General features: G+C 46.9%; 1 protein-coding gene across 1 annotated transcript in view; it reads right to left on the bottom strand.

Annotated features, from left to right (window-relative positions):
- LOC140186151 (cholesterol 7-desaturase nvd) overlaps nt 1-24219 on the bottom strand; it is a 41943-nt gene that overhangs the window by 5139 nt on the left and 12585 nt on the right. The window contains exons 2-5 of the mRNA XM_072240072.1: nt 10703-10891; nt 10168-10346; nt 8322-8447; nt 3350-3469 (exon numbers count right to left, since the gene is read on the bottom strand). Coding sequence (XP_072096173.1) covers nt 3350-3469; nt 8322-8447; nt 10168-10346; nt 10703-10891 — 614 coding nt within the window. The remainder of the gene's footprint in view (nt 1-3349; nt 3470-8321; nt 8448-10167; nt 10347-10702; nt 10892-24219) is intronic.

The following is a 24219-nucleotide window of genomic DNA, read 5'->3' as shown; positions in this document are numbered from 1 at the left end:
GGTTGCAGCTCCATAAAAGAGTGACATTGGGAAATTTCAGCATTGACTGAATGCCCGTGAAGTCTCTTGAGATGGGACAGGAACCTTTTCCCTGAAGACTACTATCATCTTCTCTCAGCTGATGAGGGAAGATGTTGGACAACACTTGGAAGAAAGTAGCAAGGACACTTCTGGGTGGGGGAGCTAGGATGGATTGGTAGCCCCACGACTGAAGGACAGAGCTGCCAGACAGGGTCAACAGTGGGCAGAGAGCGAAACAACACCAGGAACAAACGTGCCTCACCACATCCTCACCAACGCCCATGACCACACTGCAGTCAGGACCAGGCCACACTCTTTGAATAACAAACAGCCCGTTGGAAGAATTCGACGAGTAAAAGCACCATCTGTGTGGGGGGAGAAAGACTGGTCAACGGTTTGGCTGGAAGCCCTGCATCAGACATCTCCTCACAGATGCTGCTCGAACCAAAAAGTTCCTCCAGCCACTTGTTTGTTGCTCCAGATTCCAGTATCTGTAGTGTCTTTTGACTTGACTTTATGAATGAGATGGTTCAGCCAGAACGCAAGATCACAGTGGATCTCAGTGGGCTAATGGACTCCTGTGCTGTGTGACGGTGAGAGTTGGGTGAGGGATCTCCTCCACAATGGATACTTCACCATGCTCCTTCAAGTAATGTGTGAGGAAGTGGTTTTTGAAGTCAGCCCAAATTCACCATGGCTGGCCCTACCAAATCCTCCAGTGTAATCCCATTAATGAGATTGCCCTTTGATCTGTGGAAAAGAGAAGAAATTTCTTACAAGCAAAGGCTGAACGAGCTAGAGCTTTTTCTCTTTTGAGTGAAGGAGGATATGAGGCGGCTTGATGGAGGTGTATAAGATGCTAAGAGGCATAGTGGCTTTTCCTCAGCACGGCAATGGTTAAGATCAGAGGACATCCTTTTAAGGTGGGTGGAGGAAGATTTAGGGGAGATGTCAGAGGCAGGTTTTTTTCACCCCTGGAATGCACTGACAGGGGTGCTGGTAGAAGCTGATTCATTGGTGACATTTAAGAGACTCTTAGATAGGCACATGGATGAGAGGAAAATGGAGGGCTATGGGCTTTGCAACACTCACAAAATGCTGGGAGAACTCAGCATCTATGGAAAAGAGAACAGTCAATGTTTCAGGCTGAAACCCTCAGCAGGACTGGAGGGAAAAAAAAATGAGTAGATTTAAAAGGTGGGGGGAGGGGAGGGAGAAACACAAGGTGATAGGTGAAACTGGGAGGGGGAGTGGTGAAGTAAAGAGCTGGGAGGTTGATTGGTGAAAGAGATACAGGGCTGGAGAAGGGAGAGCCTGATAGAAGAGGACAGATGTTTATGGAAGAAAGAAAATGGAGGGAGGAGAAACACCAGAGGAAGACGATGGGCAGGCAAAGAGATAAGGTGAGAGAGGGATAGCAGGATGGGAAATGGTGAAGGGGGGGGGGAGTGGGGCGCATTACCGGAAGCTTGAGAAATCGATGTTCATATCATCAGGTTGGAGACTACCCAGATGGAACATAAGGTGTTGTTCCTCCAACCTGAGTGTGACCTCGTCATGACAGTAGGAACCATGGATTGACATACTGGAATGGGAATGGGGAGTGGAGTTAAAATGGATGGCCACTGAGAGATCCCACTTCTTCTGGTGGATGAAGCGTTGGTGCTCAGCGAAGGGCTCTCCCAATCTACATCAGGTCTCACCGATATACAGGAGGCCACACCGGCAGCACCAGACACAGTATATGACCCCAACAGACTCACAGGTGAAGGACCGTTTGGGGCCCTGAATGGTAGTGAGGGAGGAGGTGTAGGGGCAGGTGTAGCACTTGTTCTGCTTGCAAAGTTAAGTGCCAGGAGGGAGATCAGTGGAGAGGGACGAATGGATAAGGGAGTCGTGCAGGGAGCAATCCCTGCAGAATGCAGAAAGTGGTGGGGGGTGCAGGGGGAGGAAGATATGCTTGGTGGTGGGATCTTGTTGGGGATGGCAGAAGTTCCAGAGAATTATGTCCTGGACATGGAGGCTGGTTGGGTGGTAGGTAAGGACAAGAGGAACCCTATCCTGGTGGGGTGGCAGGAGGATGGGGTGAGAGCAGACAAGCGTGAAATGGAAGAGATGTGGTTGAGGGCAGCATTGATGGTGGAGGAAGGGAAGCTCCTGTCTTTGAGAAAGGATGATACGTCCTTCATTCTAGAATGAAAAGCCTCATACTGAGAGCAAATGCAGCTGAGACAGAGGAATTGAGAAAAGGGAATGACATTTTTATAAGTAACAGGGTGGGAAGAGGTATAGTCCAGACAGCTGTGAGAGTCTGTAGGTTTATAACAGACATCAGTAGGTAAGCTGTCTCCAGAGATAGAAACAGTGAGATTGAGAAAGGGGAGGGAGGTGTCAGAAATGGACCAGGTAAATTTGAGGGCAAGGTGGAAGTTGGAGGCAAAGTTTATGTACTCAATGAGTTCTGCATGGTTGCAGAAAATAGCACCAGTGCAGTCATCAATGTAGCGTAGGAAAAGTGAGGGACGGGCACCAGTGTAGGTTTGGAACAAAGACTGGGACCCATGCGAATACCCATGGCTCCACCTTTTGTTTGAAGGAAGTGGGAGGAGCCAATGGAGAAATTATTGAGAGTGAGGACAAACTCTGCTAGGTGGAGAATGGTGGTGGAGGGGAACTGGTTGGGCCTGGTGTCCAGAAAGAAACAGAGAGCTTTTAGGCCTTCCTGGAGGGGGATGGAGGTATATAGGGACTGGGCATCCATAGTGAAAATAAGATGATAGGGGCCAGGGTACTTGAAATCATTGAAAAGATCAAGAGTGTGTGAAGTGTCACAGATGTAGGTAGGAAGGAACTGAACCGGGGTGGATAAAACAGAGTCAAGGCATGCAGATATTAGTTCAGTGGGGCAAGAACAAGATGAAACAATGGGTCTACCTGGACAAGCAGGTTTGTAGACCTTGGGTAGGAGGTAGAAACGGGAGGTGCGGGGTGTGGGATCTAGGAGGTTGGTGGCACTGGATGGGAGATCTCTAGTGCTAATAAGGTCAGTGATGGTGTGGGAGACAATGGTCTGGTGCACCTTAGTGGGGTCCTGTTCAAGGGGCAAGTAAGAGGAGTTGTCTGAGAGTGGGTTTTGGGCTCTGTAGGAGAGAAAGTTTAGGTTGATCATGGGGTCAGCACATCATGGGTCAAAGGACCTGTACTGTGCAGTACCACTCTATGTTCAAAATTACATTAAAGTTCCACAGAGTTTTAATTCTGGATCTGTTCAGAGAGTGCCCATTTCACCGATGTGGCTCCCCCTGCAGCTCATCAGGTTAGTGCGTACCTGTCTGGCAGTAATGTGCAGGTCCAGCAGGGGGCAGTGCCAGCCCAGGATGTGCAGAGCATGGTTCACCAGCATCCGTGAGCAGTGTTTGTCAGGCTTGGCCTCGGGGCTCCACTGCACCTGCAGACGGGTAGCAACAGTGTCAGTAAAGCTGTCGGGCACCCCCTTGGGCTGCCCTCCCTACCGCCATCATCCACGTCCCTGTGCAGGAGAGATGTACACATCTTCAGTACTGGGCAACCTGTTCCTATTCCTGGAAACAAACAATGTGAGAGAAAGGTCAGGCTTATTTTTAAATATGCCGGCAATCGAACCGTTCCCTGTCTAGCCCCACCACCCCCCCCCCCCCACTTATGCTGGCTGCCTTCAAAGTAAACTTATTTTCAAAGTACATATATTTTCTTGCAGGCATTTACAGTAGAAATAATGAAATACGATGAAATCAATGAAAAAACTACACACAAAGATTGACAAACAACCGATGAGCAAAAGACAATCTACACAATACAAAAATTATAATTAATAAATAGATAGTATTGAGAACTTTGAATTGTAGTCCTTGAAAGTGAGTCCATAGCTTGTGGAATTAGTTCAGTGTTAAGGTGAGTGAAGTTATCCACGCTGGTTCAGGAGCCTGACAGTTGAAGGGTAATAACTATTCTTGAATAAGGGGGCGTGCAACCTTAGGCTTTTGTACTTTCTTCCCAATGGTGTCAATGAGAAGAGAACATGGCGTGGGTGGTAAGGGTCCTCGATGATGGATGCTGCTTTCTTGTGGCTTTGCTCCTTGCAGATGTGCTCAATGGTAGGGAGGGCTTTACCTGTGATCCACTGGGCTGTCACAAACAAGAGAAGATCTGGACATGCTGGAAATCCAAGCAACACACACACACACACACACACACACAAAATGCTGGAGGAACTCAGCAGGCCAGGCAGTATCTATGGAAAAGAGTATAGTCAACATTTCGTTCCTGAAACATTGACTATACTCCTTTCCATAAATGCTGCCTGGCCTACCGAGTTCCTTCAGCATTTTGTATGAGGTGGGCTGTATCCACTACTTTTGTATGATTTTCTGTTCATGGACATTCCCAGTCAGGATACTCTCTCCACTGTGCATCTATGGATGTTTGCTACAACTTTAGACGACATGCTAAATCTATACAAACGTCTAAGAAAGTAGAAACACTGTCGTCTTCTCAATCCCAACTTGCAATTTCTGCTCCAAACTCACTGCTCTTTCACGTGTTCCAACCCATTCCTGAAAACATTCAACAAACATCATTCTTCCTCCCCCACCCCCGTCCCTTTTACTAAGCTGCTGATGGAAGAGATTTGTTCTTGTTCGTGAAAGGAAGAGGTTTCATCATTCTGAACCTGCCCATTCACTGGAAACCTCCATCCCCTGGAATTAGAATGTCACCACGTGGCACCCAGAACTGAAGGGAACTGGCGTAGCATCTGTGTTACTGAGTGCCTGATGGTCAGCAGGGACTCAGAGGACCGAAGGGCCTTTCTCCATGGTACATGACTCTGTAGCTAAGTGATACCACATCCCGTGCTTTTCAAAGGTTTACACATATTCCATTCCCTCCTAGCAGAATCATAAAGCCAGAATTGGCAATGTCTGACATTCCGTCTGGGTAGCCTCCAGCCTGATGACATGAATATTGATTTCTCCTTCCAGTATTCCCCCCTCTCAATTCCCCACTGACCTTTTACCTTTTCTCACCTGCCCATTACTTCCCCTGGGTCTCCTCCTCCTCCCTTTCTCCTATGGTTGACTCTCCTCCCCTATCAGATTCCTTCTTCTCAGAGGACCGAAGGGCCTTTCTCCATGGTACATGACTCTGTGGCTAAGTGATACCACATCCCTTTACCTTTCCCACCCACCTGGCTTCACCTGTCACCTTCCAACTATCCTCCTCCTCCTTCCACACCTTTTTTATTCTGGCATCTTCCCCCTTCTTTCTCGATCCTGAAGAAGGGTCTCAGCCCAAAATGTCGACAGGTCTATCCACTTCCACAGGTGCTGCCTGACCTGCTGAGTTAGTTCCTCCAGTATTTTGTGTGTGTAGTAATGTCCAGTAATTCCCCATGTTTATTATTGATAGAGACACTCTGCCGTTATGCCCAGGAGTCAGACAGTCACAACCGCACAACACAGGAACAGGCTCTTCAGCCCTTCACATCCTTGCTAGCCCATCTACATCAATTCTATTTGCCTGCTCCAAGTCTGTATCCCTTTTTGCTCTGCCTATTCAGGCGTCTGTTTAAGGGCCTCTTAATCATGGTATTTATCTATGATTCCACCTCCCTCTCTGACAGCAAGCTACAAGTAACTTATCGCTCTGTTTCTTCTTCTCACTTTCAACCAATGCCCTCTTGTTTTAAACACTTCTACTACGGGCAACCTGTAGCTCAAGGACCGTTTCTATACTACTGTTATAAGGTTCTTGATCAGACCTCTCGTACAATAAAGATGAACTCTTGAACTCAATCTGCCTTGCACATTATTTGTCTCCCTGTATGGCACGATTTGTTTATTTGTTTATTTAGAGATACAGTGCGGAACGAGCCCTTCCAGCCCAACAAGCTGCACCGCACAGCAACCCACCTCAACAGGTACACTTAATATCAGAGAAATATATACAATATACATCCTGAAATTCCACAAAAACAGAGGAGTGCCGCAAAGAACGAATGACAGTTAAAAGTTAGGATCCCAAAGGCGCCCCAGCTCCCCTCCCAAGCATCAACAGCAGCGAAGCAATGACCCCCCTGCCCCACCAGCAAAAAAAAAGCATCGTCCCCCCCACTGAGCACTCAAGAGTGCAGCAAAGCATCAATAAAGACACAGACTTGCAGTACCCCAAAAACTACTCGTTCACCCAGTATTCGACATACCACAGGCTCTCTCTCTCCCTAATAAGGGAAAAAGAGGTGTCCTCGTTTCACAGCGAGAGGGGACACCTAACAAAACAACTTGCTGATTTGTAGTGTTCAAAATCTGTTTTCTGAGCTCTGTGCCCAAAGAACTCAGGTCTCTGGGCACACAGTCAGCTGCCAGCTTGCTGCTTTTGACTTTCCTTGTACTCCCACGACACTCTTTAACCCTAGCCTAATCACAGGACAATTTATGGTGACCAATTAATCTACTAACCAGCACATCGTTAGACTGTAGGGGAAACCCATGCAGTCACACAGGCAGAACGTACAAACTCCTTACAGACGGTTGTGTTGATGGGGGTGTTGTCATTGGACAGCGTCCAGAGGAGGTTTACAAGAATCATTCCAGGAGTGAAGGGGTTAACATGTGAGGAGCATTTGGCAGCTTTGGGCCTGTACTCACTGGAATTTAGAAGAATGTAGGGGGATCTCATTGAAACCTACCGAATGTTGAAAGGACTAGGTGAGGTGGATGTGGAGAGGATGTTTCATATGGTGGGGCTATCCAGAACTAGAAGGCACAGCCTCAAAATTGAGGGAAGATCCTTTAGAACAGAGGTAAGGAGGAGCTTTTTTAGCCAGAAAGCAGTGAATTTGTGGAGTGGTCTGCCGCAGACTGTGGTGGAGGCCAAGTCCATGGGTATACCCAAGGCTGAAGTTGATCGATTCCTGATCGGTCAGGGCATAAAAGGATATGGCGAGAAGGCAGGTTTATGGGGTTCCGCGGAATCCAGTATAAGTCTTTAGGAACGGCGGAGCATACTTGATGGGCTGGATGGCCTAATTATGCTCCTATGTCTTATGGTGTCAGAATTGAATTCCAAACTCCGGAATATTCCAAGCTGTAAGAGCATCACTCTAATTGCTACGCTACCTCGGCACCTCTCTTCGGACGGTAACACGATGTTCTGCATTGTCACTTCCTTCCCCTTGCACTACCTTGATGTGCTTATGTTTGGAATGACAGTATGCAGAACATTGCTTATCACTCTATCTCAGTACACGTGACAATTATAGACCAGTTACCAATTACTCCCTCAGCCCCTTTCACTCCTGTGAAACAACAAGCCCAGGCTGTCAAATAGAGATTTAACGAGAAATTACAAAACATGCTTCTCTCAACCCATTCACACTCTAGAATGCAGCAGTCTTGTGAAAGCTAAATAAATGGTATTTTTCACCATTTTGTGTCCTGCCTTCAGCTGGTCCCAAAGATTTCTGATCATTTATACCTGCCTGGATGTTCAGCTCACTGCAAGGGTTCATAAACACAAGAGGTTCTGCAGATGCTGGAAATCCAGAGCAACACACAGAGGGTGCCGGAGGAACTCAGTAGGTCTACGGAAGTTAATAAACAGTTGACATTTTGGGCCAAGTCCTACTGAAGGGTCTCGGCCCGAGACATCGACCGTTTGTTCCTCTCCATAGATGCTGCCCGGCCTGCTGAGTTCAGTGTTTCATTACTCCCTAAGCAGAGGGGGAGTGAACAAGATTTGACATGAACCTATGTAGTTTCTTGCATTTTATACCATGGTGGTCTCCTTCCCACAGCACCACTGTGAGGAAAGGAAAGGCTTTAAGGACCAATTCAGCCCACTTTATGGTGCTTTTAGTTAAGCAAGGTATATTGTAACCTACATTGGTCTGCCTGCAAGTTTGGCTTCTTTCTATCTGTATCTCATCTGGAGCTGCGGATTTGACAGAAAATGAAGTCTGAAACAGACAACAGAGCGTGTTCCCACTTGCAGATGAGTGCTGGTGCAGGCCGTTTGCCCCCAGCACAGAGAGACTGTGATTAACCCCAACTATCGGACGGGTGGAGGACCATAAGACATTCCTTGAAGTTGTAGCATTCCATTTGCTACACAAAGCTCAATGTTACTTTAACAGTCCTCTCTCACCCTAGAGGGTCTGAAACCTCTCTGCAGCCAGGAATATCAATCAGTCGAGATCACAGTACCCCCACCCCCCGCCTCCCTGGGACTTTGAGGGTCCGCAGCTGGGTACCAACACTTCTCACCTTCCAGTCATGCTGCACGAAGCCCCAGAGCCTGGTCCTGGTGTTCCGGAGGTCGGACCCGCTCAGGATAGCTGGGCTGTGGAGATGTGTGAGGTGGGCCACATCCGCTGCGTTCTCGGGAATGTCCTGCGACGCAAACACAGTGAGGACAAGTCAGCGGAGGTAGGGGCAGATGAGGGAACGGCTGCAGGCTACTCAGCTCAAACTGCAGCCCAACTGCTCACCCACCAGGGCCCTAGAGACTGGGAAATGTTCCTGCATTTCAGCATTATTGGAACATGGTTGCACAGAATACATTGTAGTATCCAACATCTATACCGTATGGAAGTGTGTATTAATACAGTGTACTGCACGATATTCAGAATCAGGATCAGGTTTAATATCATCGTCATATGTCATGAAATTGGTTAACTTTGTGTCAGCAGTACAATGAAATACATAAATATACAGAAAAAAGTTACAGTAGGTAGATATGTATATTAAAATAGTTCAGTTAAAATAAGTGGCGCAAAAAAACAGAAATAATAAAAAAAAGTAGTGAGGTAATGTTCACGGGTTCAGTGTCCATTTAGAAATTGGATGGCAGAGGGGAAGAAGCTGATCCTGAATCGCTGAGTGCGTGTGCCTTCAGGTTTCTGTACCTCCGCCCTGACATTAACAATAGAAAGAGGGCATATCCTGGGTGACAGGGGTCCTTAGTGATGGACGATGCCTTCCTGAGACACTGCTCCTTGAAGATCTCTTGGATACTACAGGAGCTTGTACCACGATGGAGCTAATTTTCCAACTTTCTGCAACTTTGATCCTGCACAGAAGCATCCCCCCACCATACCAAGCGGTGATGCAGCCTGTCAAAATGCTCTCCACAGTACACCTGTACAAGTTATCAAGTGCTTTAGGTGACAAACCAAATCTCCTCAAACTCCAAATGTAGTATAGCCGCTGTCTTGCCTTCTTTATAACTGCATCGATATGTTGGGGCTAGGTTAGGTCCTCAAAGTTATTGGCACCCAGGAACTCGAAATTGCTCACCCTTCTCTATGAGGATTCTGTAATATTGTCCATAGAATACCGTATTATACTATGGTACACTCTAACTACATACATAGTATACTGTCTTATGCCCTCTGAAACGTGCTATAGTATAATTTCATCTGTATTGTAGTTTACAGTAATATCATTTAGAGTTTTCAGTTTCGTTAGTATGTATTGTAACACTCTATAGTGTAATATAGTTTATCAGCAATGTATTGTAACATTATCTGTAGTTTACAGTAATCTTATTTGTATTATACTGTAATTCCTTTGTAGTAAACTGTTATCTTGTTGACAAGAGAATGCATAATCTTCTCTGAGTCATTCTGAGCCAGGGATGCTGACAGAGCGAAGATGATATTGAAGGTATGAGAAGGTTGGAGGGAAGGGGGCGTGAAGGTGAGGGTGGGGTGGAGTTTGTCAATGGTCTAATGTTCTGGCAAGGATGTACTGTCTGAAGGATGACAGGACTTCCTCACAGTTTGTAAACCAAAGCTGCCTGACGTGGAACTGCCACTGACTGAGGCTGGGACCTTCCTGCCTACAGAAGGGGATGGTGGGAAGCTCCAGCCAGGCTGCTGCATGCTCTTCCTGAGGACACACACATCCACTGGGGGCCGTAGTTACACACTGGGATCAGGTCGTATCAGCAGAGGAAACTTCCAGGAGCAGTGCTGACAGACAGTTCTGCTGCTGCTGGTCAACATACGGTGTTGGTGGATCACTGGTCCCCTCCAGGTCTCCTGCTATACAGATCGGCCCGCCCCCTTCCCCGTGCCGCTCTCCGTTACTCAGCAGGCCGTACCCTTACCTGAATGTGGCAGTTGATGTAATGCTCCGTGCAGCCACGGAACACCCACTCTCCGGACTGGATCTCGTTCTGTACCGGGATGTTCCAGCTAGGGTCCAGGCTGTCACAGTGATACCACACGTACACCGCCCCATTCAGCTCGCAGCAGGGCCACGTCTTAATCTTGGCAAAGTCCGGCACTGGGGAGGGGGAGAGGAGGCACTCCCCAGTCACCAGGATCACATCACCACCCCCTCATTTTACTCTATCCCTGTGCGCAGCAACAGACCCATTTCCTGATGCCCCTGCCCATCCCACAATGCCCACCCCTGCCCATTCTGATGCCCCTACCCATCCCCAATGCCCACCCTGCCCTTCTCAAATGATCCTGCCCATCCTGCAATGCCCAGCCCTGCCCATTCTGATGCCCTTGCCCATTTCCTGATATACCCTGCCCATCCCGATTTCCACCCCTGCCCATTCCGATGCACCTGTCCATTCCCTGCTGCACTCTGCTCATCCCCTGATTTCCACCCTCTGCCCATCCCTCACATACCTTTCTCTACGTATGGTATCTCCGTGCACTTGCCGTCCTCACCGCGGAATTGCCAGCCATGGAATGGACATTCGATGCAGTTGCCAATCACCCGGCCACCCACAGCCAGGTTGGCGCCCAGGTGGGGGCAATATGCATCAACCACGTAGGCTGTCCCGTCCTGGCCACGGTAAACAGCCACCTGCTCACCTGCAAGAAGACAAGTATAGAAGAAGGTGGTCACCAGACTTTGTTCCATAATCCTGGGTGGATAACTCACATCAAGACTCCTGTTTATCGATACTGCTCCTTCTTCAACTCCGTAATTCCAAACAAACTCGCTGCCAACCTCCGAGATACAAGGTTCAGCAGCTCCCTTTGACTTCTTAAACAACTGACTGTAAGGATGGGCAGCAACACCTCCACCTCAATACGAGTGCCGCTCAGCCACCTTTATTCCTGATATACTCACGTATCTGTGGCCAGATTCTGTTCTAACTCTATGTTTAATGTTTGTGATGATACCACTGTAATGGGCCAGTTCTCAAACAACAATGAGATGGCGTACAGGATAGAGATCAGAATCAGATTTAATATGTCATGAAATTTGTTGTCTTTTTGCGGCAGCAGTACAACGTAATACATAATAATAGAAAAACATGAATTACAGTAAATATTATATGTATATTAAATAGTTAAATTAAATTTATTGAATTGACTATTACTTGCATCTTTCACACACGAGTAAAAATCTTCATGTTACGTCTGTCTAAATGTGCAATGTACAATTTATAGTTATTTGTAATAAATAGTATGTACAACAGGACAGTCAATATAACATAGAAGTACAATTGTATTAGCATGAATTAATCAGTCTGATGGCCTGGCGGAAGATGCTGTCCCAGAGTCTGTTGTTGGTCCTGGCTTTAATGCTGGGATACCGTTTCCCCCAATGATCCTTCAGGCCCTTTTCATGCACCTGTTTCTGTAAGTGGCCTGAATAGTGGGAAGTTCACATGTACAGATGCGCTGGGCTGTCCGCATCACTCTCTGCAGAGTCCTGCGATTGAGGGAAGTACAGTTCCCAGACCAGACAGTGATGCAGTCAATCAGGATGCTCGCAGTTGTGCCCCTGTAGAAAGTTCCTAGGATTTGGGGGCCCATACCAAACTTCCTCAACCATCTGAGGTGAAAGAGGCACTGCTGTGCTTTTTTCACCACACAGCCGGTATGAACAGACCACATGAGATCCTCAGTGATGTGTATGCCAAGGAACTTAAAGCTGTTTACCCTCTCAACCCCAGATCCATTGATGTCAACCTGTCTCCATTTCTCCTGTAGTCCACAACCAGCTCCTCTGTTTTTGTGACATTGAGGGTGAGTTTTTTTTTTTTGGCACCAAAAAGAGACCAAAAGTAGTGCAAAAAGAGAAATAAGAAAGTATTGAGGTGGTGTTCATAGATTCAATGTCCATTCAGAAATCAGATGGTAGAGAGGAAGAAGCTATTCCTGAAATGCTGAGTGTGTGTCTTCAGGCTTCCGTACCTCCTTCCTGACAAGGCATGTCCTGGGTAACGAGAGTCTTTAATGATGGATGCTGCTTCTTTGAGGCATCGCTCCTTGAAAATGTCCTGGATACTACAGAGGCTATCGCCCATGATGGAGCTGACTGAGTTCACAACTCTCTGCAGCTTACTATGATCCTGTACAGTAGCCCTTTCCCCTCCCCACCACCGTACCAGATGGTGATGCAACCAGTTAGACTGCACTCCACAGCACACCTTGTACAGGTCCACAATCCCTTATCCGAAATCATTGGGGCCAGTTGCATTTCGGAACTCAGAATTTTTCAGGTTCAGACCCCCCCCCCCCCAACCCCCATACCAAAAAACACGTATGCTCAAGTCCCTTATTTAACCTGTCTCAGTGCGGTGGACTTTAGGACACAGCGCCGCACCAAACCTTCGCCCATCCTCCCGTATACAGTACTTTAAATCATCTCTAGATTACTTATAATACATAATACAATGTAAATGCTATGCAAATAATTGTTATACTGTATTGTTTAGGGAATAATGACAAGAAAAAATTTTATTTCTAACGAAAACATTCAATATAACATAAAAATATACAGCTTCAAACGAACCGAATCAAACACATGGTAAATGACTTATTGGAATAAGTGTAGAACGTCACTGTCACTGTCAGTATAAAACATCAGTAACTTGACTTTGTTTATTTAAATCATATAAAGTGGTAGTTCCGACACTATTTTCTTCAGTAAGACGCCGCACAGACACACCAGGATCAAGGTTCTGCAATAACTCCACTTTCTGCATTATTGATAGAGAAGATTCCTTCTCTTTTTCCTCATTGTTACCCATAGGGGTATCTGCAGCTCTTTTTGACATTTTCACAGTGAAATTAAACACAAAGTCAACAGTGAACACAAAATATCAGTGAACAGCAAATGCACGTGTAACCAGTACCAGCACTGAGCCACAACTGACGTCAGGCGGCCTGTGCTAGTGCTGCCACATCACACCTGAGTGACGTCAGTTGTTGGCGAAGAAAACTTCGGTTTTCCGAGCTTTTTAGATTTCAGAATTTCGGATAGATTTCGGAATGTGTACCTGTAGGAATTTGCGAATGCCTTCAGTGACATACCGAACCTCCTCAAACTCCTAATGAAATATCGCCACTGTCGTGCCTCCTTTGTAACTGCATCGATATGTTGGGCCCAGAATAGATCCTCAGAGATATCGACACTGAGGAACTTGAAATTGCTCTCCCTTTCCACTGCTGACCCCTCTATGGGGACCACTTAACAGAGTTTAGAAGACTGTTAAATGGACTTCTTATACGATAAAGGTGAACTCTTGACCTCTCAATCCACCTCATCGTGGCTCTTGCACCTAATTTGTCTCCCTGCACTGCACTTTCTCTGTAAATGGAGCAGATGGCAATGCAAACAACAACTTTTCACGGTACCCCAGTCCATCTGACAATAATAAAACCAATTACAAGCATATTTGTTATGACAAGCTCAGAAAAATCATCCACACAAATCAACCAATTGCCAATTTCCCTGCCCGTCCTACATCACAGGCCTCTGCTCTGTCAGGAACTTTTCGTTTGCTTCTTTTTTTGCTATAAAATAACATTATTTTGAACAATGACATGCAAAATGTTTTCTTTGTCCTGGTTACACTCCTGCACCTGCAGCGCCCATTGGTCCCACAAAGACTTCAGCAAGCCAGCAGACACCGCGTGCTCCCTCTCCGCGGCCAAACCCAACCTTGGAAGAGGAGCAGGCAGTCAGTTCAAGTGGCCTATTGCTTGTACCTGTGAATGGGAACTTGGCCCCAGCTCAGGAACAACCTCCTGAGGAGATCCCCCAATTAACGCCACACTGAGTGCCCAACAATCAGGAGCTGAGGGCAGAACTGGAAGAAAAACTCGAGGGGCAGCTCATTCAAATACCTGAAGGGGAGCCGTTGCTCAAGTTCTTCTTCCATTTCAGCCCTCACACATTACACACAGAACACCGGCTGTTCAGGACAGTTTTGCACAGCTTTCCCACCTTGCGTACCCAATGTAGAATCTGAGGACTCACGTATAGAGACACCTCCCTCACTGCCAGGCGTGTCTGGATGGGAGACAAGGGCAAGGAAGTGGAGGGTGTGCAAGAGTATAGAATACAGGAATGGTACAGAGGATGCATCCAAAAAAAATAATCACAACTTGCTTGGGAGCTGAGGAAGGGTTTAAAGTAGAAAACCAAGACATTATTAAACTGTTAGAGGTTGGTTGGTACTCAAAGAGACCACAGTTATTGAGGGTTAGTGTGCAGGTACAACAAGCAATGAGGAGGCAAAACATATGTTGGCTTTGGCTGCAGAGGAATTTAAGTTCAAAATTGGAGACGATTTTACTAATTATGTATGGCCACATCTGTGTACACGTCAGAGCTCCCTACCCGAGGAAGGAGATAGTTGTCCAATCACAAACAACGGAAAATCTGCAGATGCTGGAAATCCAAGCAACACACACGAAATGCTGGAAGAACTCAGCAGGCCAGGCAGCATCTATGCAAAAAAGTACAGTCGACATTTTGGGCTGAAACCCTTAGGCAGGACTGTCAAAATGAGGCCGTACTCAGGTTTAAGGAACAATACCTCATATTCCACCTGGCTAGCTTCCAACCTGATAGTATGAACATCAATTTCTTGAAAATCTGGTAATGTCCCCCCCTTCACCATTCTCTCACCTTATCTCCTTGCCTGTCCATCGCCTTCCTTTGGTGTTCCTCCCCCCCCTTTTCTTTCTTCCATGGCCTTCTGTCCTCTCCTATTAGATTCCACCTTCTCCAGCCCTGTATCTCTTTCACCAATCAACATCAACTTCCCAGATCTTAGCTTCGTCCCTCCCCCTCCCTGTTTCACCTACCACCTTGTGTTTCTCATTCCTCTCCCCCAAGCCTTTATATCTACTCCTCATCTTTTTTTCTCCTGTCCTGCCGAAGGGTCTCTGCCTGAAACGTCGACTGTACTTTTTTCCATAGATGCTGCCTGGCCTGCTGAGTTCCTCCAGCATTTTGTGGGTGATGCAAGGAGATAGTTGTGATGGGAGTGAGAAGGTTCACTAGACGGAGTCTGGGGTCAATGGATTTGTTGTAGGGTAGAGATCTAGAAAAGAGGGTCAGTACTTGACAGAGTGGATAAGAATAATGGTTCATTGAGTGTAAAACCAGAGGCCACAGTCTCAACATAATTGGTGAATTACTGTCACGTGCAGCAAGATTTTTTTTTTATTTCAAAATATACTTTATTCAAAAATAAATATATACAATAAACCATTCAATAACTTTTCATCCTTTACATACGCTTCCATTATATTCAGTAAAATATCCGTGTTTATAGCCACCCACGTGGCACTCCAGTAGTTCAGCTTAGCATCTCATTGTTGAGGGGTATACTCCTCGCCCACCGACCCCTCCCACTCCCCCGGGTGGAGAAACCTATACTGTGGTCCTTCCGCACCGGGCCCTTGCGGTGGCTGCACCAAGTTTCAGTGCGTCCCTCAGCACGTACTCCTGCAGCCGAGAGTGTGCCAGTCGGCAGCATTCTCCCACGGACATCTCCATGTGCTGGTAGATCATCAAGTTTCGGGCTGACCAAAGAGCGTCTTTCACCGAGTTGATGATCTGCCAGCAGCACCGGATGTTGGTCTCCGTGTGCGTCCCCGGGAACAGCCCGTAGATCAGAGAGTCCTCTGTTATGCAGCTGCTGGGGATAAAACGTGACACTAGCCCGTCCATCCTCCTCCACACCCTCTCTGCGAACTGACAGTGTGCAAAGAGGTGGGTCACAGACTCAGCAAGATAAAGTGAAAAACTTTTGTTTTGCATTCCATCCATACTGATCAATTCATCACATCAGTACTTAGAGGTAGTACAGTGGAATGAATAACAGTGTTATGATGACAGAGAGAGTGCAGACAGACAGCAAAGTGCAAGGGCACTCATGGGTTCAACCGTGAGGTCAAGATTTCATCTGATTGTACAAGGGGCGTAATTAGGGTATAATGAGAAGAAGATAATTTTTTTCATGCAGAGGACGTGAATCTTTGGAATTCCTTGCCTTGGACAGCTGTGTTGGCTCAGGATTCAGAACATTCAAGACAGAAGGGTGGAGTTTTGTCCACTGAGGGAATTGGAGATTGGGATAAGTGCTGATCTTATTGAATACCCAGCCCTCTTTGCATTTCTTATGCTCTCCTGTTGTGATAATATCCAAGACAGGGACCAGGTAATCTGCTGTAGGGATATAGTGGGGAAAAAGACCAAGAGGAATGAGATGTTTTTGTTTCACCAGTCTACATCTCGTGGGCAGTGTTCATCATTGCACTGAGAATGGCAGCTTTCTCATCTGTTCAATCCCCAATACCACTAAACCAAGGTGGACACCAGTTCCAGTTCACTGGAGTTAGGACACATGCTGTGTGCCAATTATTGACCTGGGCGATCCAACACTAAGCCGATTGTCAGGGTGGCCTCCTCGTCCTGATGAAAGAAGGGAGAGGCAGTGAAGGAGGAGGGTGGGAGGAGAGGAAGTGGTGGGGGTGGTGGAATGAAGTGGAGCGGATGGCTGGGTGGCTCAGAGGACAGGGAGATTGGGGTGATGATGACTGCACTTTCTCCTCCCCTGGTTACCAGGCTGCATTCAGATAAAACATGGCAGGTACATTGAGCACGAGCAGCTACGCACACAAATACCACTGAGTCGTAGGCGATGACAGAACAGTTTTTCCCAGGACGGCCTGGGACACTGGTGGTGCCCACAACACACCCGATGAAGTGCTTCCACCCAAAAGCACGCCCAGCTCCAGACTGAGCCCACGGCTCCAAGCAGTGCGCCTGTCCCACTGAGCAGCCGAGGCTGGCACTCACGGAGAACGGAGTCTCCATGCCCCAGATCAGGTGCAGCACTGAGGGGACGTGGTTCGAAACCAGGCCGGGGCTCCCAAAGTTGAGGGGGTCAGTCTGGAGAGCAGTAATGGGGGAGGGAGTAGAAAGAGGAAGATGGTGAGGGTGGTAGTGAGTGAGAGGAGAGTTCTGGGGTGGACACACACGAGGGGAAAGTGAGGTGTGAGGGATCGAGGTGGTGTAAATGGTTGTCGGCTCTGCGTGTAAAGATACTGCAGAATTTCTCACATTACAGCGGGTGACTGCGCCACACAAGCAAATTTCTGCTGGGAAAGAGAATCCAGTCTTGATCATCCAATCAACCTCAGCAAACCTCAGCTGGAGGACAGAGGCTGAAGGCCAACAACCTGAATGTGCTGGTGGTTTGGGATTGTTGTGCATCGCCTCAGGACTGGGTGTGCATGGTACACTGAGAATGTTGTGCATCGCCTCAGGACTGGGTGTGCGTGGTACACTGAGAATGTGGACTAGGAACATCAGTCCTGTGGTCAGATCAGGGGCTGCAGGTTGCCCAAATGCTACTGAAACAGAGTGGATATCAATCACAAATTTACCCACAGTACCAGGCATCACACACTATCGGAAAGAGACCCCAGTCAATCTACACAGAGCTCCGGTCAGCTGGCGCCTGAACCCATGTGGTCACGAGGCCTGGGGCCAGTGCAAGGCCTCACTGGCTGCCTCAGTACTGGGGAAGAGACAACAGTGCCATGGTTAGACACCACGGGTAGAGAGAGATTTGGGCTTTTCTCTCTGATGGAGGTGCCAAGGAGCGAAGCTTCGTAAACGAAGTGGGATGGCTAATTGGGTGTTGCATTAAAGAAGGTATGGACTCGAGATTGTCAGGTGCAGGATCACAGTGGCAATATGCACAATTTTAATGAGACAGTCAAAACAATATTTTTAAGAGAGTGACCATTCAGGGCCCCAAACAGTCCTTCCAGGAGAGGCAACACTTCACTTGTGAGTCTGTTGGGGTCATCTATTGCATCCGGTGCTGCCGGTGCGGCCTCCTCTACATCGGTGAAAACCGACGCAGATTGGGGGACCGCTTCATCGAGCACCTCCGCTCTGTCCGCCAAAACAGACAGGATCTCCCAGTCGCCACCCACTTCAACTCTGCTTCCCACTCCCATTCAGATATGTCCATACATGGCCTCCTCTACTGCTATGATGAGGCTAAACTCAGGCTGGAGGAGCAACACCTCATATTCCGTCTAGGTAGTCTCCAGCCCCTTGGTATGAACATAGAATTCTCCAACTTCCAGTAATTCCCTCCCCCTCCCTTCCCCTATCCCTATGTCACTCTGCCCCCTCCCCCAGCTGCGTATCACCTCCCTCATGGTTCCGCCTCCTTCTACTACCCATTGTGTTTTCCCCTATTCTTTCTTCACCTTTCCTGCCTATCACCTCCCTGCTTCCCCTCCCTCACCCCTTTATCTTTCCCCTTACTGGTTTTTCACCTGGAACCTACCAGCCTTCTCCTTCCCATCCTCCCCCCACCTTCTTTATAGGGCCTCTGCCCCTTCCCTCTACAGTCCTGATGAAGGGTTCCGGCCTGAAACGTCGACTGATCTTTTCCACGGATGCTGTCCGACCTGCTGAGTTCCTCCAGCATGTTGTGGGTGTTGCTTTGACCATTACATTGTTGAGCTCACCAGAGTACTTGAATTTGACTGATTTGACTTTGTCATCACTCACACTCTGCATTAAATAACCTGGCACAGTGTACAGATCATTTTGCCTACCAGAACACAGAAGGGGGGAAACTCCAACATTCCCTATAATTTGTTTTTAAACAGATGTGCAGACCAACCATTGCTCTGAGCAGAAAATGTTTTACACGGCCAGAAAACTGCACAGCACTTTAAATGTGTTTTTTTTTTGCAATATGCATACAATGAATATTTAGAATGAGAATCGAAAAATCACATTCTCTTGATTTTATTAATTGAAAGGTATAATGAAATACAGTACAACAAAGAAAATCTTATACATTGTGTAAACTTTTTCTTGTCTATCTTTATTCCAGCTGCGTGGCAGCAAGGGCTATGGGCGTGGGAGCATTTCAGTTACTGTGTGGCTGTGCACCCGCGCAGTTTAGAGGGAAAAGTGATCAGCTCTCAGGACAGCAGCCCCATCAGTCCCACTTTCTTTATCCTTATTCCCTGCAATCCTACATCTTATTTTATCTCTCATCGGCTCAGCAGCTCTGCCGTTGATTCCTCGGCCACTTCTCTACTCTAAGGGGTAGGCAATTAACCTGTCTCTAGTGTGTGGGAGGAAAGCAGAGCACCCAGTGTAAACCTTCTTGTAGTCATAGAGGGAATATGCAATGTCCACACAGACTGACCCTGGGACCCTGAAGCAGCAGTCCCAGCTACTGGGACAACATCCACCAGGTGCCTGAGGTTGGCACAAATAGAAGTTTCAGATTTCTGGACCATTGGCACCTCTTCTGTAGAAGGTACAACCTATTCAACAGAGAGGGTTACACCTGAACCCGAGGAAGGCCATGTCCTTGCGGACAGATATACTAGAGCTTTTGGGGTAAGTTTAAACTAATTTGGCGGGGGATGGAACCAGAGTGATAGGCCTGAGGATGGGGCTGTTGGTTTACAAGCAAAGATAGTGTGCAGTAACACTGTCAGGAAGGACAAACAGAAGACAGGGCAAAATTGCAGTCAAAGGGATGAGTTGCAGTGTAAAAAGGGGGACAAAACTGAAAAGGGTGATGGATACAGGACTGAAGGTTTTATATGTGAATGCACACAGTATACGGAATAAAGTAGATGATCTTGTACCGCAATTAGAGATTGGCAGGCATGATGTTGTGGACCTCACTAAGTCGTGGCTGAAAGAAGGCTATACTGTAATTGGGAGCTTAATAACCAAGGACACATATTGTATCGAAAGGACAAGCAGGTAGCCAGTGGGGGGGGGGGGGGGGGAATGGCTCTGTTAGTAAAAGATGAAATCCAATCCTTAGAAAGAAGTGACATAGGATTGGAAGATGTAGAATCCTTGGGGGTAGAGTTAAGAAAATGCACGGGTAAAGAGACCCTGATGGGAGTTTTATTCAAGCCTCCAAACAGTAGCTATTATGCCGGCTACAAATTACAATAGATAGAAAAGGCACATCAAAAGGGCAGTATTAGGTTTGTCATGGGGAATTTGAATATGCAGGTAGATTGGGAAAATCAGGATGATACTGATTTTGAATCCCAAGAGAGGGATTTTATAGAATACCTAAGAGATGACTCCCTAGAGCAGCTTGTGATTAAGGCCACTAGGGATCATCTATTCTGGATTAGGTGTTATGTGATGAACTGGATTTGATTAGAGAGAAGATAAAGGAACCCTTAGCATTGATCATAATATACTAGAATTCACCCTGCAATTTGAGAGAGAAAAGCTAAAGTCAGATGCATCAGTATTACAGTGGAATAAGGGGAATTAGAGAGAGAGAGGAAACTTCAAACATTTTGAATACTGAATTCTCCAACTTCCGGTAATTCCCTCCCTCCATTCCCCCATCCCAGTTTCACTCTGCCCCCTCCTCCAGCTGCCTATCACCTCCCTCATGGTTCCACCTCCTTCTACTACCCATTGTGCTTCCCCCTATTCCTTCTTCACCTTCCCTGCCTATCCCCTCCCTGCTTCCCCTCCCCCACCCCTTGATCTTTCCCCTTACTGGCTTTTCAGCTACCTGCCTTCTCCTTCCCACCCTCCCCCCACCTTCTTTATAGGGCCTTGCTCCCTCCCTCTTCAGTTCTCACGAAGGGTCTCAGCCTGATACGCTGACTGTTCATTTCCACAGATGCTGCCCGACCTGCTGAGTTCCTCCAGTGTGTTGTGCGTGTTACAGAGAGATGGCTAAAGTTGATTGGAAGGGGACACCAGCAGGGATGATGGTAGAGCAGGAATGGTTGGAGTTTCTGGGAGCAATTCAGAAGGCACAGGATAGATACATCCCAAAGAAAAAGTATCCTAAAAGCAGGATGATGCAACCATGGCTGACAAGGGAAGTCAAAACCAACCTAAAACCAAAAGGGAGGACATATAATAGAGCAAAAATTAGTGGGAATTTAGAAGATTGTGAAACTTCTAAAAACCAATAGAAGGCAACTAAAAAAGCTATGGGGGGGCGCAGAATGATGAACTATGAAGGTAAGCTAGCCAACAATATCAAAGAGGATAGCAGAAGTTTTTTGCAGATATATAAAGAGTAAAAGAGAGGCGAGAGCAGATATTGGATTGCTGGAAAATGATGCTGGAGAGATAGTAATGGGGGACTGAGAAATGGTGAACAATCTAAATAAGTGTTTTACAACAGTCTTCACTGTGGAAGACGTTAGCAGTATGCTGCAAACTTGAGACTGTCAGGTGGCAGAAGTGAGTGCAGTTTCTATTACTAGGAAGAAGATGCTTGGGAAATTGAAAAATATGCAGGTAGAAAGGTCTGAATGACCAGATGGACTACACTCTAGAGTTCTGAAAGAGGTAGCTGAAGAAATTGCAGAAGTATTAGTAATGATCTTTCAAGAATCACTAGATTCAGAAATGGTTCCAGAGAACTGGAAAATTGCAAATGTCACTCCAGCTTCAAGAAGGGACGGAGGTAGATGAAAGGAAATTATTGGCCTGACCTCAGTGGTTGGAAAGATGTTGGAGTCAATCTTTTTTTGGGGTACCTGAAGGCACATTATAAAATAGGCAAAAGTCAGTATGATTTCCTTAAGGGGAAATCTTGCCTGACAAATTTGTTAGAATTCTTTGAGGAAATAACAAGCATGATCGACAGAGAGGAAATCAGGTGAATGTTGTGTACTTGGATTTTCAGAAGACCTTGACAAGGCGCTGCACATGAGACTACTTAACAAGAGAAGAGCCCATGATATTGCAGAAAAGATACTAGCATGGATAGAGCATTGACTGATTGGCAGGAGGCAAAGAGTGGTAAAAGAACCCTTTTCGGATTGACCATCGGTGGCTAGTGGTGTTCTACAAGGGTCAATGTTGGGATTTTTTCTTTTTACATTATATGTCAATGATTTGGTTGACGGAATTGATGGTATTGTAGCCAAGTTTGCAAACAATACGAAGATAGGTGGAGGGGCAGATAGTGTTGAGGAAGTGAGGAGGCTGCAGAAGGACTTGGACAGATTAGGAGATGGGGCAAAGAAGTGGCAAATGGAATACAGTGTCAAGAAGTATATGGTCACGTACTTTGGTAGAAAGAATAAAAGCATAGACTGCTTTCAAAAAGAGGAGAAATTTCAAAAATCAGAAGTGCAAAGGGACCTAGGAGTCCTCGTGCAGGGTTCCCTAAAGGTTAATTTGCAGGTTGAGTCAGTGGTGAGCAAGGCAAACACAATGCTAGCATTCATTTCACAAGACGATTAGAATATTAAGGCAAGGATGTAATGTTGAGGCTTTATAAGGCAATGGTGAGGCCTCATTTGGAGTATTGCGAGCAGTTTTGGTCCCCTTACTTAAGGGGGGGATGAGCTGACAGTGGAGAGAGTTCATAGGAGGTTCACCAGAATCATTCCAGGAATGAAAGGCATATCGTATGAGGAGCGTTTGATGCCACTGGGCCTTTACTTGCTGGAACTTGAAGAATGATGGAGGATCTCATTGAAACCTATTGAATACTGGAAGGCCCAGATAGAGTGGGTGTGTAGAGGATGTTTCCTGTGGTGGGGGGAGTCTAGGACCAGAGGGCACAGCCTCAGACTAGAGGGAACAGAGATGAGGAGGAATTTCATTAGCCAGAAGGTGGTGAATCCGTGGAATTCGTTGCCACAGGCAGCTATGGAGGCCAGGTCATTGGGTGTATTTAATGAGGAGGTTGATAGGTTCTTGATTAGTCAGGACATGAAAGGTTACGGGGAGAAGGTAAGAGAGTGGGGTTGAGGGGGAAATGGATCAGCCATGGTGAAGCAGACAACAGGCCGAATGGCCCAATCTGCTCCTACTCTATGTCCTGAGAAACTGAGTTGTTGATGATACTGAGACGATTACTTGTATCTGATTGCAAAATGTTTCAGATCTGGCTCCTGGGCTCCGGAGTGCAGTCCCGCCCAGCACAGCCATTAATCTGCCTAGGCGGCACACCCAGTTCTTGGTTAGACAATCCCATCACTCAGAAAACCCTCCACTCCTGCAGCCACAGCAGTAACTAGCTGAGAGTGAAGTGTGACTGTGGCCACTCTCCTTCCCAGCACCATCGACGTGCACTCCAGCTCCAACCTGACTAACGTCAGGTCCCCACCCAACTCTATGAACAAACCAATTGTAATTGAGTTTCAAGAGCTCACTCTCCCTGGTGTGCGAGTCCGGAACACTGAAGCTCACTGTGGCACTGAGGGTGTAAGGCCATGGGGCAGCTCCCCTCTGATATGAACTCCAACATCCCATCCTAGATCAAAAGCTTCTTCCCTTTACCCACCAATATTTAGCCCCTTCAGATTACCACAAAGAACGGAAGTGTTGTGAGAAATTGGATCTGTGTGTCCAGAGGTTCAGCAGTTGTTGAAACTCTTCAAAGGACAGTGAAAGCAGTCCCTGAATGTTTTTAAGGCAGTTACTAAATGGCTGTGGGAGCGAGGGAAGAACCCACACGCAGAATGTGAGTTTGAGGTTACAATCAGACCAGCCAGGAATCACCCTGATAGATTGTTTCCCATTGACCCAAACTCTGTCACTGACCAATCAAACAAGCGTTGCGTCTTGTTTATGAAGGACATCATCAAGATGCCATGCTTATTTTGATTGGTCAGTGACAGAAGATGGGTGATTAGCTCACAACCTACAACCTTCAAAGTTTCCTCGGTAAAATGAGGGGAACTGGTGACTTACTCGGAGATCACCGCAATATCACAGTTATATTTTCAAACCACCTAAACTTTCCTTTAAACTTCGTAACATCATGTTTGTTACCCACTGTGATTTCCCCCTCCCGCCCCCCCACCGACTCTGCTCACGGCCCAATTGAACTGCTCAGAGCTGTGTGGCATTAACGTTTCCCTAATCACCCTTCCCCCAA

Source organism: Mobula birostris, chromosome 22, assembly GCF_030028105.1.
Source record: "Mobula birostris isolate sMobBir1 chromosome 22, sMobBir1.hap1, whole genome shotgun sequence".
Taxonomy (NCBI): domain Eukaryota; kingdom Metazoa; phylum Chordata; class Chondrichthyes; order Myliobatiformes; family Myliobatidae; genus Mobula; species Mobula birostris.
The sequence above is the reverse complement of the archived record's forward strand: the minus strand, read 5'-3'. Positions and strand labels throughout refer to the sequence as shown.